The 16,626-nt window shown below is 44.9% G+C and overlaps 1 protein-coding gene across 5 annotated transcripts in view; it reads right to left on the bottom strand.

Moving 5' to 3' along the window:
* The window catches only part of Slc8a3 (solute carrier family 8 member A3), a 150,481-nt gene that overhangs the window by 5,280 nt on the left and 128,575 nt on the right, over positions 1 to 16,626 (bottom strand). For 4 of the 5 annotated variants that reach the window (XM_041658404.1, XM_041658402.1, XM_041658403.1 and 1 more), the window contains 4 exons: positions 10,961 to 11,064; positions 6,528 to 6,545; positions 1,961 to 2,085; positions 1,155 to 1,254 (listed from right to left, as the gene is read on the bottom strand). In XM_041658404.1, the coding sequence (XP_041514338.1) occupies positions 1,155 to 1,254; positions 1,961 to 2,085; positions 6,528 to 6,545; positions 10,961 to 11,064 (347 nt within the window). The remainder of the gene's footprint in view (positions 1 to 1,154; positions 1,255 to 1,960; positions 2,086 to 6,527; positions 6,546 to 10,960; positions 11,065 to 16,626) is intronic. The other variant, XM_041658405.1, reaches the window with a different exon arrangement.

Below are 16,626 nucleotides of genomic sequence, written 5' to 3'. Positions count from 1 at the left end.
CCTGTGTCCCTTCAAGGGCAAGTTTAAATGCTTTCAGTTTGCAAAGAACAGAAATCAGGAATCTGGGCTCTAATTCCAATTTTAAATGAAAGGAATCTTAGCCTGGGGTACTTTAGAGTTTTTGAACTTCAGATCCTTCCTTTGTGAAGGGAAGTAGACTGTGTGGCCTACATTCCTTCTGTGGTCTCTTGAGGGGCACAGTCATGTCATCAGAAGGGGCATGGCAGAATGGATGTGGGAGCAGGGCAGCAGCAGTAGCAAGCCTCTCTTCCTGGCTGTGCTTTTGCTCTGGCTCTGAGACCTTAGGGATGTAACCCCGTGGGTTGCTATGACAACAAAATCTCATGGAAAAAGACAAGGCCAGTAGTGCTTGTCTGTTCAAGAGAACTATAGTGTTGCTGAGAGACAATACAGGGGCAGTTGGGAGACCCTGTCCATTCTCATTCCAACACATCTGTGGGTATCTGGGACTTCTGCCTAGGCTGGCGACACTATGGCGGAGTCATTCTGTTAATGTCAAAGAACTCATCCAGTGTAGAGATTCATCAGGGAGGTCAACGCAAAGCATTTTGCTAGCTCTTAACATCCAGTTTCTAAACAAGAATTCTTTTTCATTTTACCAAAAAGGAAAAGCAAACTTGTGGGGAGGTGAGGAATGATGGAAACTGGATTTCACTGGTACATATTTTGTACTTGTACTTCTGAGAAAGGCAACAGCAGTTCTTTTTAGGACTGAAAACATTGAAGATAGAAAGGATACTTACACTAGCTCACACAGAAGAATCAGGAATTGAATCCAGATGTCACTACCCTCTTTTTTTTTTTATTTTGTTTTTCTGAGACAGGGTTTCTCTGTAGCTTTGGAGCCTGTCCTGAAACTAGCTTTTGTAGACAAGGCTGGCCTTGAACTCACAGAGATCCGCCTGCCTCTGTCTCCGAGTGCTGGGATTAAAGGCGTGCGCCACCAACGTTTAGCTCGTCACTACCCTCTATCTTTTAGTTACCCATTGAAAGGGATAAGCATCTCAGACCGAAGCTGGGAAGATTCCACTGAAGAGCTCTCCTTGAAAGTGATGAGCCACTAAGGGGGCCGTGATCTTCTTTCTTGGCGGCTATCTGCACTCCTAGAAAGGCTATCGTGAGGGTCCTCTTACCTGCACTAACAGTGATGGCTTCCATGAACTGGTCCCTCCAAGAATGGGTCCCCACAACCAGCGCCAGGTTTGTCTTCTTGATCAGCTTATCCACTGTACTCTATTATGGAGAGAAAAACTTAGACTCATGAGGTTAGATTTCTCAAGACTAATGAGGCCTGCCCTGTTACAAAGGAATGAAAGATGCCCTGAATCGCAAGGGTTCTAAAATCTTTTCATGAGGTGGTGTCCTTGGATGAGATCTTCTTGGGCAATCCCCCTAGTTCCTTTTTCTCTAATTGTGGATTCAGACACTGGGTGTTCAGATGAATGTAACTACAGAGGATATAATGGTCTTTTGAGACAGGGTCTGTCTCTCTCTTCTGCGGCAGTTGTCAGGGAATTCTCCACGTAGGCCAGGTTGACCTTGAACTCACAGACACACCTGCTTCAGCCTCACAAGTGCCTTGGATTAAAGGCTTGGCCCGCCACACCTGGCTTGAAATGTAACTGTAGAATAAGACGTCAGTAAACCTTGGTCTGCAGTAGTGAGTTTTGGTATGTTTAAAACATAAAATTTTGGTGACACATCTAAGAGCACCCTGCCCTACTTATTTCATATTTTAGATCATGTTTCTCTATAGTATTCCTAGCATACAAATAACCAGAACACTTGTTACATATTATAAATGGAAAACTGAGCCCTGGGATGGAGAAGTGATTTGTTTGGTTTCTAATTCACATTTTCTGTGGTGAAATTAGAAAAAAAAGCCTCATCTCTTCTGTTTCCCACTTTAGCTATCAATAGACCTCACTGATGGTCTGACCTTGAACTCATAGGACTCTTCAATGATGACCTCTAGTTTGGGGTGTTCACCCAATATTGGCTTTCCCATCTCTGCTATTCTCTTGGCCTCCTCTTCCTCCATAGTCAGCTTCCTGTCTGTCACCTCTGCAACAAAAGAAAAATCAGATGAGCTTTAGCACCTTTTCCATCTCCCAGGACTTTATGGCTCAGGGGCATGGGCAGTGGGTGGAAAGCAAGGCGTTCTCAAGAACAGGGACTGGGCATCTCTAGTTTCTCTTTCTACTAATGGCTGAACACCCTGATCAGGCCACAGACATGCTCCTGGTAGACCTGAGAATGAGCATTTCTCTTTTGATTTTATTTTCGGGTAGGGAATCTGACCCAAAGAATTCCCAGTGAATGGTACCAAATGATGCTCCCAAGCCATTTAGAGAGTGGCTGCAGAGCTGGGAAGAAAAGCCAAATCGCATGATCTTAACTATTTTGCACTGCTGGATCTGATTGTCCATTACTTCATGTAAGAGTTCTGGAAGATACACGGATCCAAAGGCACTGCCTACTGGCCCCCATTGTCATTTGTTTTCAACATTGTTGGCACTGTTGCATCTATGAAAGAGAAAGGGAATGTTTGCAAAACCATCTCCGTTTCATACAGGTGACTGACATCTTCACAATGGGAAACTTGGATAATTCCCAGGACACTTTATGGTGTTCCAGAGATAGATTCCTCCAAGATTCCTATACAAGGCAGGGCCATTTCTTCTGGGCTTAAAAAAACACTCAAAGTAAAAATAAAACAAAGTCCTCCCTTTATTTTCTTTATAAGCATTCTCTGCGGCCCTCAGCATCTTGCATCATTTACCAACGGTCCCTTCTCACGCTGAACAGCTAAACAGGTTTTCCACTTCAGCCACTTCACCATGAAGACATGTTTTTCTGGATTAGAGTGAAATAGAGATTGAATCTTTTCATTCCCCTTTGATTAGAAAATCGCTCTTGGCAGTCTGTTTCTTTCAGAGCTCATTTAAACATCTCCCCATCCAAGTCCGCATTCTCACATGTAATTAGTTCTTTCATTCAGCTCCTTAATTGCTTTCATTCCACAGAGTAAACGTCCCTTGGGAATCCTCTAGTCCTTGGATAATCCCAAGGACAAAATGGGTCAGAGGCCAAGAAAGTCTTTTTCTTTTCCTTTTTCTTTTTTTTCTCCTCCCCCCCCCCCCCTTGGGTTCTTGAGGTTGCAATAAAAGCAATCCACAGGAAAAACTATAAAATATGGCTGGGTTTTACTAGGTAGGAGACTTATTTATATAAAGATTTCCTTGGTTAGCCAGAATAAGGACAGTTGATGGTGTGCAGACTCCAGTGTCTGAACTTTCTACTGGACTCTACAACCAATGAACGAGAAGGCCATCCCGACAATGTCTGGGAGCTGTCCGTGGTGCTGCACCATAGTAGCTCTGGTGGTTTTTGAAGATTAAGCTCTCTCTCTCTCTCTCTCTCTCTCTCTCTCTCTCTCTCTCTCTCACACACACACACACACACACATTGTGCTCATTTTTTCTCACAATGTATTCTATAGGCCCCTTCCTCATTCTCCATCACCCCATCAAGTCTCTCTCAATCATACAAGTCCCCTTTCCATGTTCACACATTCGGGTTTTATTTTGAGACTCAGTGAGTTTAACCTGGGCCATCCACATAAGGATGGGTTTGAAATTCTCTACTAGAGACTTGTGGGTTCACCAGTGGTTACTCAACTGATGGCAGCAACTCTCTAGTTCCAAGAATCTATCATGGTCATGAGGGTTGCAGGTTGGGAGGGTCCTCTTGAGTGCATTTCCCTTCTGTGGTTGGCTGTTGACAGGTCCATTCTTGTACAGGTTCAGGGTAGGCGAGTGCAGTTGTATTGAGTTCAGGGTTAGAATGGCTGTACTGTGTTCAGGAGATGATATTCTGTGGCCCTTCACCCCATTCTCTGGCTGTTACATTCTTCCTGCTTCTCTCCCATGGTGTTCTCTGAGTCTTGGAGGGATGGCATACATGCCTTGTTTGTGGCTGAACACTCAGCTATTCCTTGTTCTTTTATATTTCCAAGCTGGAGGACATCTTATGGTACAGCCTCACCTCACTTACTTCATTTAATATGGGTCTCATATGAGTTCATTCAGAAGGCAAATCCAGGAGTCTGAATGTGCTGGGACTATTTACAAGAACAGCAGCCCTGGAAATGGAACTGCAAGGCAACCTGGGAGAAAAGCCCTTAGGGAAGACAGACTCCTGAAAGAATGAGTAGCCGTCTCCTCTTCCTTCTGGCTTTGGCATCATATACCACTGCTTGTCTCAGCAGTGACAGTGTTATTCTGCTCCTCCCTTGCCAGTTCCCTCATGTCATACTTCACATGTGCCACAGGAACTTTATGCCACCATAATGAGCTCTCCAGTGACACGTAAATGTACCTGTCTAACCCCTTGTCTAGCTGTCAATCTAGCACTATATCCATCTGGCATATTATTGATCCACCTGCTGACCTGTCCACCCCTGTGGTGACAGTCACTTTTTCTGTCTAGCCTTCTGCAAAAATCCCTTTGACAAATAGCCAATGCTCTATTGGCAAGTCACCCACAGTCCCACAGAAGTACTCTGTATATTCCTGTTAACCGACTCACATGCCTTTCTATGAACCTCGACTTAGTGTCTTGACGTCAATCCTCCTCCTTTTCTAATTTTTATAGACTGGTCATAGCTATAGTTCAAGTTAAGTTAATTTCACAAGCCCCAGACTTAAAAGACGAATGCTAATGATTCTGACTGCTCCTCAGAATTTCAAGTGAAGAGAACAATGAGAGGTGATCTCAATGTGCAGGCCGACTAAACAAACCCTCATTTATAGGAAGAGAAAGGGAGAGAGGTGGGGGAGGAGGTAGAATGTAAATATGACAGAAGATTGGACAAATATTGGAAGAACAAAGAGCTCTCCAGGCTGGACAAGGATACGCTGTGAACGCCCTGTGGATATCCCTACGAAGAAGCAGTGGTGTGGCCAGGGCTTTCACTCTAAGGCCCTCACACTTGGTGGAATAGCCCAGGATGAACACATTTACTCTCTTTCACCACCAGGTGCTGTCAATCACATCGGCCTGTCCCCTCAGGAAGATGGAAATTGAAACCTTAGGCTTCTGGTGGGTGGAAAAGCCTAATCAAGGGCTCCTGATTCAGAGGAAGTGTAGGACGCCCCCCTCTGCATTTTATATTTCCATCGGTGTCTGAAATCTTGTTAAAAGTATAATGAAACTTAACCCAAATACAAATATGTGTGTTAGCAGTGAAGGCAAGAACTGGAACAAAGAAACCTGAATGTATCCATGTGGGGTAGTATGAGCAGAGGGAAAGAAAGACCAACACCCCAGGAGGAGAGTGCAGAGCACAGAGTTCGAGCTAGCCCGTATCCTGTCGGCATAAAAATAAGCAAGAAGATGAAGAGACTGGAGCAATGTTTCCACAAAAAGAAAACATATTAACTCTGTGCACTTTCTGCTGTAGGCTCCAAGGAGGCAAATGATCTTACTATGCCTATTGCCTCTTCTTAAGTCCAAGGGGTGGCCTGTAGGTGACTTGGAACACCAGTGCATGCTGTAAGATCTTTTGCCTCTTCAATGGCTCTCTCTCTCTCTCTCTCTCTCTCTCTCTCTCTCTCTCTCTCTCTGTGTGTGTGTGTGTGTGTGTGTGTGTGTGTGTGTGTTCAAAGAACAGATGAAATGTAAGGCATTCTTTTAAAACAGATTGAAACCGCCTTGTGGCGCACACTCCATCTGTATTGAGCACAGTGCTGCCAGACATGGAGGGCTGTTTCCTTTTCTGGTCCTGAAGTTGGATGCTGTTTGTGATGGGCTTCCACTCACGGCGGCATACTCTCGAAGTAGGTCTGTGTCCTACACAGGATCTAAATTCTGAATGAGAATCTTGCTAAAATAAAATCTATAAATATCTTTCTTCTCCCTGTTCCCACACATAGCTTTTCTGTTTGGAGCATATGTAACTCTAAGGATAAATGACAAATGAGTTCAAATCTAGCTATCAAATCAAATCAAAACTCATCTGTGATGAGTTAGAAGGTCTCCAGGGTCAGTAAAAGTCTGTAATTTTTTTAAAAGACAAACCGCTTTTACTGTTCTCAGCAGTTCTTCATTATTTCTCCCTGGGTCGCTGAAGTCAGTCTTTCCTTTTGAGCACTATGTCAATCCCATTGGAGAGTCTGGTCTTAACTCTTCCCATCTCCTCTCCAACAACAGAAGAGGCAGACGAACTGAGATGCAGGGAAATCTATGACCTACCATCTTCTTGGTAAGTTTTATTTTAACAGCTAACTATGCATTTTCACACTCTCACTGGTGAAAATGGTGTTCAAGGAATTATCTACTTCCCCTCAATTACTTTAAGTAAGGAGTCTCTTGGTCATTGGGAGAAGCTGTCAGGTTACCTTGACCCTGTAGTTCCTGTTAAGTAATGTAATGGACATTGATCTTAAACCAAGTAATGGCACTGGCAAGAATAGAAAAGAGGGGGAAAGGCAGACACCTCTTACCTGGAGATAACAGGAGCGCTGTTTGAAAATGGGTATCAGGGAAGGGGGAGAAAGAAAAGGAAAGAACATTAAGATCCCATCTTGAAAGAGGCCCCAGGCTTTGTGGTTCCTGGCAGCATAAGGGAGGCAGTGAGAGAATGAGCAAGAACACATGCAAATGGCAGCATTTGAGCATGCGAGGCAAGAACAGCAGCAAGAGGCATGAGAAGCTGGAAAGACTGCTGAGCAGCTACAAGGAAGTTACCCCACACCTTCCCTAAAAACCTGAGTGCTAAGGATGGGGGTATGATGATGAGTGCTCCATGTGGGTGAAAAAGACACTTAGGTGGCCACTGTGATTCTGGCTAACTATCATGAACACCGTGTGTGCTTTGCAAGCCTGCCAGAGTAGATGGACTGCTGATGGCAAGTAGGGAGTAAGTCTTGAAGGTGAGCCCCAGAGAACAATATGCAAGAACAGGACGGTGTTCCCTTTTTACCATTCCCAGCCCCAGCCTTGTAATCAGAGCATGCTCTGCTTCCCAGTGTATCCCAGCTACACTTGATCTTCCCTGAAAGAATGATGTAAGGAAAGATGCATTCTTTAGACTGTGGATGATAGTCCCTGTCTAGCCCTATCCCTGCCCTTAGTAATGTTCAATAAAGGCGTGTTGTTTACAGCTTTGGGAATTGACAGTCTTTTTGTTCAGAAAGGGTAGGTGAACTCTGGATTTCGGGTACTCCAGAACAGAGGGACTGTCAGACCGAAATTTGTATGAGGATGGAAGATGATAAATGCAAGGTCTCTGCGCAGACTGGGGAGCAGAGTCAAAGACATACACAACACAGGATGTCTGGAGCTTCTTTTTGCTCATGCAAAAACTCTCTTGTCTCTAGGGTAACCTGACAGATTCCCCCAATGAATGAGAGACTCATCACACGGGAGAAGAGCTTAGTCTATGCAAGACTCTCTTGGACTTCAAAATGCACAAGCTAAGAAGAAATTCTTGTGAATTTCCCACCTCATTTTTATCCTGATTGTATGTATAACTTTATACCCCTCATCCTGTCAGAACTGGAAACATCCTGCTACCTACTCCTGCTAGAGACTGACAAGGAAGGAGAGTATGTGGGTATAGGAGGGGATATCTACAAATTGCTTCTTCTAGTAACCGCAAGGAATGCAGCTCATGCCTGAGACCCATAACTTCACGTCCACAGCCTCTGAAGATATGTGTGGACTCAGAATCTACATGGTGTGTAAGTAGCTGAGCCACAGTTGATTTTTCCCAGTTGTTTCCATTTAGACCATGAAGGTGATTAGTTGGCCGGAGGCTATTCTCATGATATTGTCATGGGCATGCTCCTTCCATGGGTCTGCAGGAAGAACACTTCAGGCCCTAAAGTTCAGATGGGCAAGCCAGACGTTCTCTGCTTCTTGTCTTTGTGAATTGGAGGGTTCTTACTGAGGAGGAACAGATGCATCTGTGAGATCCATGGAGGTCAGTGTGGAGTGACTGACTACCACCAGGGTCTTTTCCTTGTGTTCCGTGTATTGGTCCTCAGGGGAGACTTCTTCATCCTTGCTCAGATCCCCCAGAGACAATTAGAAAAGAAGATAGCTCAGGAAACTTCTAGGGGTGGGGCACTGGACAGGGTGTGTCCCTGAATGTAGAAAGAAGCCAAAGAAGCAGCCCCCACTATTGGACAGTGCTCCCCTTTCCCTGACTTTTCCAGACTTCCTCTGGCCAGGCATTGACCCACTAACTAGCCCAGACAATGAAGCACCTCATCTTGCCTCACTTGTGAAAGAAGTCCTCTTTCACACTATGGGGCTTACTCTGTGCCACAGAAATTATGTTTTCTCTAATTCTTTCCTTTTTTCTCTACCACAGATCATGCAGAACTTTTAATATTACCTCCGAAGGCTGTTGTGTTTGCTCAGAATAGAGTTTCCTATTGCAAGTCCAGTCTTTTTTTTTTTAAATTCTATTGTCATTTTTGACCATGCAGAGATGATGCTAGGCTGAATGTCTAAGTCTCTCCTAGACGGTAGTGATAACGAAAAGCAATTTTCACTGTACCGTCTCTCACTCTGAAAACAGTAGTGCACCCTGCAAATCAGAATGGATTTTCATTTGACTCTGAATCTAGACAATTGGGTTTTATAACCTTTCACCTCATGGTCTGATGCCAATATCGGGGAAGAACTGAAGAGACTGAAAATTAATATCCCAGAGTCTAAGGCCTAGACCATAGGGCATGAGGCTGGGAAACCCATGCATTTCTTACCAACAACTTCCACCTTGGCACCTTGGTCTTTGGGAAAATCTGGGGGGCATATCACACAAATAATTTTCTGAAATCCTTGTCTCCTTACCTCCTTCCCCAGGGCTAGCTTCACAAGGACTCTTCTGGGCTCTTCTTGGTTAAATATTTCAGAGGCAAAAGGCAACCTCAAATGGGGAGCAGCCACAGGTGTTTGTCTTCAGCCAGGTCTATCAAAGAGCTCAAGGCTTACCTTAGAACCTTTTCTGTCCTACTGTTTGGTAGGGGACCCAAGGGGAGGCAGAAAATAGCTGTTTTAAATGTTAAAATAAAGGCATAGATGGGCTTCTAATCTCTTCCTCCTGCCTGGAGCCCTTACATGGGCCTTGGGTAGCTTTTGTTTCCAGAAAGTCATAAAGATGTGTAGTTGGTGCACAACGGGGATGCGATAGAAACGAGGTAGGGCAGGTGCAGAGACAATTTCTGAGAATATTCCAGAAAGTGAGAGCTGGACGATAGGCTGGGATAGTGTAAGAGGCAATGGAATGAGATTCTCTTTCTTCTGGTACTCTCTGGTTGTCAGATTGGAAGGAATACTTTACTCAGCGGGCAATGAACTATTTAGCTCGCCTTGCCCCTTGAGGGCTAGATGTGTCCAATCCAGAGATGGCACAGAGCTGAGTTCTTCAGACAGTTCCAGCGGATGGTGATAATTGACCACCAAGCTTGAGGAGAAGACCTGAAGGGGTGCTTTGAAAGTGTTGCTGTTGACCTTACTCTCTTAGACCTGCCAGTGTAGCTCCCTGTTGCTGAATGCGAAGCCGCTGAAGAATGGTCAGCTCTCCTAGATGAACAGATGTTTTTGCATTCCCATACCTATTCCATCACTGTTTTCAAAGTGGTAGCTTCTGATTATTTCCATTGAGTGAGAAAGGCATCTATTTTTCTGGTTGCAACAATGCCAGTGTCACTCTCTTAAGGATGAGCCTTTGGCTGGGATTTTGAGACGTACGTGCCAAGAAAACTATAGCATCTACTTCTCTAGTCAGAGGTGAGAGGTGCCATGAGGTCTGAACATTATTTTCACTTGCAGATGCTAAGTGAAGGCAGGTATCCATCAGCTGTCCACTGGCTGTCTTTAGCGCCTCAGTGATCCAAACCACTTTTCCATTTAGTGTTCCTTTCTTTGATAATCATAAATAAGCATTCTGGGCTTACTCAAGGGCCCACACGCTCATGGAACAGTTGAACCTAAAATGACTTAGTTTCTCTTACAGATTTTCAATTGTCCATTTTCATTATCCCAAACTGGCCCACATAAGGTACCTTAATTTAGTTTATGAAGAAAGGTAGGATGGAATGGATGAGATGTCAAAGGGCGAAAGGAGAGCTTGGGATTCCATGTTGCAGGGCTACTTCAGAAAGCCAGCTCTCCCCTAGAGAGTTCTCAGGGACCATGGCCAACTGGTATACCTCTCCAAGCCATGGTCTACCCAACTGGGAATAGGCAGATAACACACTTACCTCCAGGAAGAGCAGAGAGACCTGTGGGCCACTCTGCAAGTGAAGAGCTTGCCAAGCATTCAATAAAGGTTGGGGAATGCAGCAGAAAATGGTCAAAGCATTATGGCAACATGGGTCCCACCCTTCCTCCAACCCCCGCCCCCCCATTATTGTCAATGCCCGCTAGATTGAGAGGTGGCAAGGAAGGGGCACAAGCATGCAACACATCACATTCCTTTCTTTTTCTCCTCCTCCCCACCCACCAAGGAGTTTTCACATTGACAAGCTATAGTATGGGGGCAGAGAATAGGGGAAAGTGCAGGGGACAGTAACAATCGAATAACTGGGTGATTATAGCACAACACAGGAATAACTCATTAGGGCAATGAGGAGTTGAGGCTGCAGCACTGCCCAGAAGGTGGGAAAGGAGGAATATGGAAATAAGCTGTGACTAAAAAGGCAGAGATGACACCGAAACAGGGTGGCGGCGAGAATACAGGAGGGAAAAGCATGAAATTTTCTGTCAATAGGAGAAGGAGGAGAAGGGAACAAAAGGTGGGGGCAAAAATAAGAGTCACTTTTTCTTCTTCTTTTTTTTTTTAAATTGCCTCTTTTGTTTAAATTTCTTTCCTTTTTCTTTGCCTTTTCTTGGTTGTTGCTTTGATTTTTAAAGAATCTCACACCTGATATTCCACGTTCCATCCATTTCGGTTCACCAAGGGCAATGAAGAAATTCTCTTGCCTTTCGTATTCCTCCTCATCTACTATTTTAACCCTTATGGTTTTCCTGTAGGGACAACAAGAGAGAGAGTGTCGACTAGGTGGGCAGCTTGGTTGTTCATCTGGAGCACAGCCTGTAATAACCATTCCCATCACTCTTGGCACATGCAGCCCCATCCTGCCATGGTGGCCTTAGACAGGACTCTGGTGGAGTGTGCTGTCTTATTAAAAAAATAATGCTCTTAGCTTTTCTTGTCTCCTCGGTCACAGTTGTTCTTATAGGTGAGAGGAAAAGGGACAGGAGGACAAGGAAAAGTGGGCAAAGGGAGCCAAGATGAAGGAAGGGAGTTGGGAGGAAAAAGATTGGGATCATGGTGGGGAGGAGTCATTTTAGATCCTGCCAGTGGTTAGTAAGAAGTAAGTTGGGCAGCACATTCCATTGGTGTCACATGGTAACAGTGGCATTTCTTTAGGCAACAAGTAGATAACATGCCTACTGGGAATGACCCAGAACCCTTCACAGCGAACAAGGTTTCTGCAGAACCTAGGACTCCAGTCCCTTCTTTTGCCTCATTAAGAAAAATTTAAAAGTATTTATGGAGAGGAAGACTAAAGAAAGGGGGAGAGAGAAGAGATAGGGAGAAAGGGAGGAAGGGCTCTCCTAACTTTCTCATTTTTTTTATCCTTTAGGGAGGCTCAGGGAACCCAAATAAGGGTTAGCTCCAATATGATTCAGGAATTCCACACCATTGACAGAGGGATGCTGTGCCCCAAGGCAGACCTTCTAAACACTGATTAACTTGGGTTGAGAACACAAGGTTGTGGAGATTACTGTCTATTCCTGGGTACCAACACAGTGGAGTGTCAGTTACAAAGAAAAGCAAGTTTTGTTTTTGGAAACATACTCCACTCCAAGTATTTACCTGAGCCTCATTCAGTCATCTGGTCTAGCCGAAGAGGTTCTAGTGGGGGTCTGGATATTTTCATGTTTGATTTCTCTTGGAACCTCAAGGAACCACAGTGGTAGTTAGTAGGTCCAGTGAGAGATGGAGCTGGGATTGCTATTCTCTGAGGTTTATTTGTTTCAGGGAAGACAGTGGAACCCAATTCTCTCAAAGGGAAAAGAGGGTAAACGACAACTTAAATGTCCTCAGATCCTTGATGTTCCTTTGACATTCTGAAGATGTGCTTCACCTTGCTACCAATAAAACACAAGCAGTGATAGCTTGTATGTGTGTGTCTGTGTGTATTTTACTTAAGATTCTTTTTCATACCTTGTTGGGTGGACACAATCATTGAGCATTTGTAGGTCAGAGACTCCTCTGTCTATAAGACGGGAACCTGTTTTGTTACCACAGGGACTCTTGCATGAGATTGAAATGAGTCTGACTTAGAGCAACATGATGATGGTTTGGTCCAGGGATACTGACCCCTAACCCAGCAGTTCCAGAGCACAACCTATTCTAGGAAGGATTGCCTGACTTCCTCTTGGAGGCCAGAGCTATATAAGGTCATTCAGATGGAAAGCACAGCTCTGTCCATTCTGTAACATCATATGGGCTTGCAGGGAAAGATTCACCTTAGGTCAGAATTCTCTCATTACTATTCCCCCTGCCTCCACATCTCGCTCCCCTTAATAGGAAGAGTAGCAAACAGCAGGAAGGTCTTTGATGGAGACCTGCACTTTAAGCTCAGTCAAGGTCAGGGAGAGAAATACACTTTGATGGCAGAGACATGGCAGATAAAGATGGCTCTAAGGGTTCTGTGTGGGAGTGGGACAGAGTATGGTCCAAATATATTGGTTCTCAATCTCCTGGGACATAAACTCAGCCTTGAGAATAATTTTGCCATGGAAATCTGTGCTAGGTATCTGTTTCTCACGATGCATACTACCTGTAAACCTAGCCATCTTTCTTGTCCCCATACTACATTACAGAGAACCTCATTTACCATATTCTTAGAGTGTGGGTTCTCTCTCTCTCTCTCTCTGTCTCTCTCTGTCTCTCTCTGTCTCTCTCTCTCTCTCTCATTTACCTCACCCATATTCATTTTGCCACCCCAGAAAAATTGCCATTGGTTCTTGAAGACCCCTCTATGGATACCATGTGACAGGTTGGCAGGGTTAGGACAGAGAGAGGAGAAGAGAAAAGAGCAAGAGAGGAAGGAAACAGAAAGGTAGGAGGCAAGAGGAAGAGAAGGCAAAGGATTGGAGAGAGGAAGAAAGGAAGGAGAAAAGACTGTTACTGTTAGTGTGGAGGACAGGGTACTACACCTTTCTGAACACTCATATCGGCCATGCGGGGGCCCATCATCTCAATGAAGTAATTCTTGTTTTTCTCATACGCCTCATCATCAATTACCTTGATGTGAATTGTTTTGCTGTGGATGGAAAAATAAAGTATCATAAGCAAGGAGCAGAATCGGGGCAAGGCAGCTGGAGAAGAGAGGGAGAGAGAAAGAGACCCAAAAAGGTCCCAGTTGGCCCCAATTCCGCAAGGGCATGGAGGAAGGTGCTGTCCTGGCCCCCCTCCTGCCTCAGGGAGTCTCCTTGGGTTTCATGTGGCTGCATGTTACAACCATATTTGAAGACTCCATCAAAGCTCGGGCTTTACAACCAAAGGTTCCAAGTTCCAATCCCAGAAATGCTGTGTGATCTTGGGCAAATAGTGAAACCAATATAAAACAAGACATATATCTTTACCTACTATCAGGGATTATGCAGCACCCCTTCTATCCAGTAAGGGTATGTTTCAAGACCAGTGAACATGTGAAACCATGCCTAGTCTTGGACCTCATACATGCTACGTGTGCATAACTATGATGACATTTACTTTATAGATTCGGCACAATATGAGATTAACAACCAATGATAAAATAGAAGGATTACAACATTGCCAGTTGAGCATGGTCATACACATTTGTAACCCAAGTACTCAGAGGTTGAGGAAGGAGGGTCACAATGAGCTTGGGGCCAGCATGGATCACACAGTGTGTTTGAGGACAACTGGACTACAAAAGCAATTCCCATATCTCAGAAACAAAACCAAAACAGAAATACCCACAACACACTATAATAAGAGTGATTTAAAATTTATAAATGGTTTATTTCTGGAGTTTCCCTTTAGTATTTTCAGACAATGGTTTGTCATAGGCGAAAGAGAGTGTCTGGTTCCCACAGTTAAATTTTAAAATCTCTAACGCCTATGCATTGCATCTAGCAGTGAGTTCACTGTGACATTTTCAGAGATACATATATCATGCTTGCCAGCATCCAGTCCTTACAGCTGCGTCTCATCTTCTCCTCTCTCCCTATTCCCCACAGTCCCTCTGGAGATTGATGAAAGGCTACTGCATACATAAGAACGTTGCCCTCATAGGCCTTCTCAGAAGGTTTGTTCTTCATCGCTTTGCTTTTGGGACAAGGAAGATTTTTTTTTTTTGCCTTCTAGAACCAGCAGATGATGACTGAAAGTGTGTATTTTATAGAAAGAACAGAAAGAGAGGGACAAACAGGCCTGTGGGAATTCTGCCCAGAATAGTAGATGCTCTCTCCTTTTTGTGTGGTTGTGGAGAGCACCAGGGGCCAAGAGAATGGTTAGCTTTGTGTCATACATTGTCTAATTCACAGTGATTGGGAGATGCTATCTACAGATGAGATGCTGCAGTGTAGGGATGGGAGGGCAGGTTACTTAACTCTGGAGCTGTCTGAGCTGGAATCGGTGTCTAAGTTTTATGGTGATCCATTGGCCAATGCCAACCCCAATAACCTGCATAGCTCTGTGTATGAAAATGTATTATTTTGTAGAGCGAATGTGTAGGTAGCTATTTTGTGCCACCTGCTCACCCACCCCTCTGCTTCTCCTTTCTGCAGAGGTAAGCCTATGCCTCCAAGCTATTGCTTATGGTGGGGGCATTTCAGGACCAGACCCAGTTCGCACATATCACCTCCACTGGAGGGCATGGGGCACGGCTGCTATTGTGGCATAGAACTGCATAGGCACTCGGAGCTGTGCAGGACCCTGGTCTACTTCCATCAGCAGCCCCCCTCCAGACATGCCTCTAAGATTGACCTTTGCAGACAGACAGAGGCCTTCTGTCCCAATCTTTCTTTTTAAATCAAGCATAGCTATCTTTATAGTCTAACTTTGCATGGACTCTTTATTCTCTGAAGCCTCCCCAAGTTAACCACAAGAGTTTTTTGGTGTCTACGTTTCCTCTACTAACCTCATTTACTGGGTCCATCCCTCTCAAAGTGAGCATAATCATTGCCGATCTTGCCTGGACCATGCCACCAATGGTTATGAAATGACACTCTGAACCTCGATGGCCTGTATATCCATTACAGTCCACGAAACCCAGGGTAGCTATCATGGGAAGCAGTGCCCTTGCAGTCTGTGAAAACCACAGCACAGTGACTTTTCTTCTTCCAGGGACCGATAGACTGGGTTGAAATCTTTTTTCCACCTTCCCTATCTGGGTAGCCTTGGGCGACTTAATAAAGACCTCAAGATGCAACCTGTTTCTAATGTGAAGTCTCCAGTGCAAAATGACACCACAGCGTTTGTTCTGCAGTGCCCCTTGAACAACAGGAGGTACACGGAGGGAAGCACATTCTTTGCTGAGGGTTTAACAGCTAGAAACCATTATCATTAAGCATAACAATAATCCCAGCTTGAGAGTCATATATAAGGGGATCTCTCCATCTGCAGTCATTAAGTCAGAAAATAAGGGGGGGATCAATAAATAGTGTTTTCTGCAAATAGAAGTCAGGCCAAGAAAGGGCTGGCTAAACCAGGATAATAGATGCCTAAATGGATTCTTACAGGGGCTTGGAGTGCTAGGGGGCTACAGGAAGAGACTCACTCCCATTCTTTCAAAATCTGGCATCTGCCATTATCAGTGATAAGCTCGGGGCTTTATAGAACAGGCTACACAACACGACTTGTCTTCGTTTTGGTTTCTAGAGAACAAATACACAGGCAAAGAGATTCCACAGAGACTGTAGTAGAAGATAAGAGAAAGGAAGACAGGTGTTGAGTAGCAGAAGGAGGAAACGAAGCTAGCTGGCTGGAGAGACCAGCTGGAAGGTGGGACGAACGGTGAAGGCAGGGTGTGGGGTTCCCCCACTGAGCTCATCTGTGGGAAAGACATCACATCTGTTTCCACGGAAGGTGTCACCCTGCCTGTGAGGCTGGAGAAAGCCCTCACAGTTTCCCCAAACTGACAACATTTTCATTTCTGTCCCCCACAGAAGTGAGATCACAGAACATTAACTAGGGGTCACCAGCTGGGCCTTGAGTCCTTTCCAAACTGGTTCCTTCAACTTCAGGCAGTGGCAAAATCGTCTACCACTTGGCTCAGGCCCTAAACCTGGAGCCACCCCTCCCCCTGGTCTTGTTTTCTCTTTCCTCTTCCCTTCTCTCCACCTGCTATCTGCTCTAAACCCCCTGACCACCTCCCTTCCTTCTGCTACCAAGATCAAGACACCACAGCCTCTCCCTTGGACTCCTACAGCCTCTGAAGAGACTCTTCTTGTCCTTGGTTCTGTTTCTTCTCTCTTCAATCCCTTTCCCATATAACGACCAGAGTGGCAGATTTAAAAGGCAATGTAGCCAGATTTGGTGGCACG

This window comes from Microtus oregoni, unplaced genomic scaffold (genome assembly GCF_018167655.1).
Source record: "Microtus oregoni isolate MIOR12 unplaced genomic scaffold, Mior012 000009F_ref0000495, whole genome shotgun sequence".
In the NCBI taxonomy this organism is placed as follows: Eukaryota; Metazoa; Chordata; class Mammalia; order Rodentia; family Cricetidae; genus Microtus; species Microtus oregoni.
Note: the sequence above shows the minus strand (reverse complement) of the source record. Positions and strands in the feature narration are given on the sequence as shown.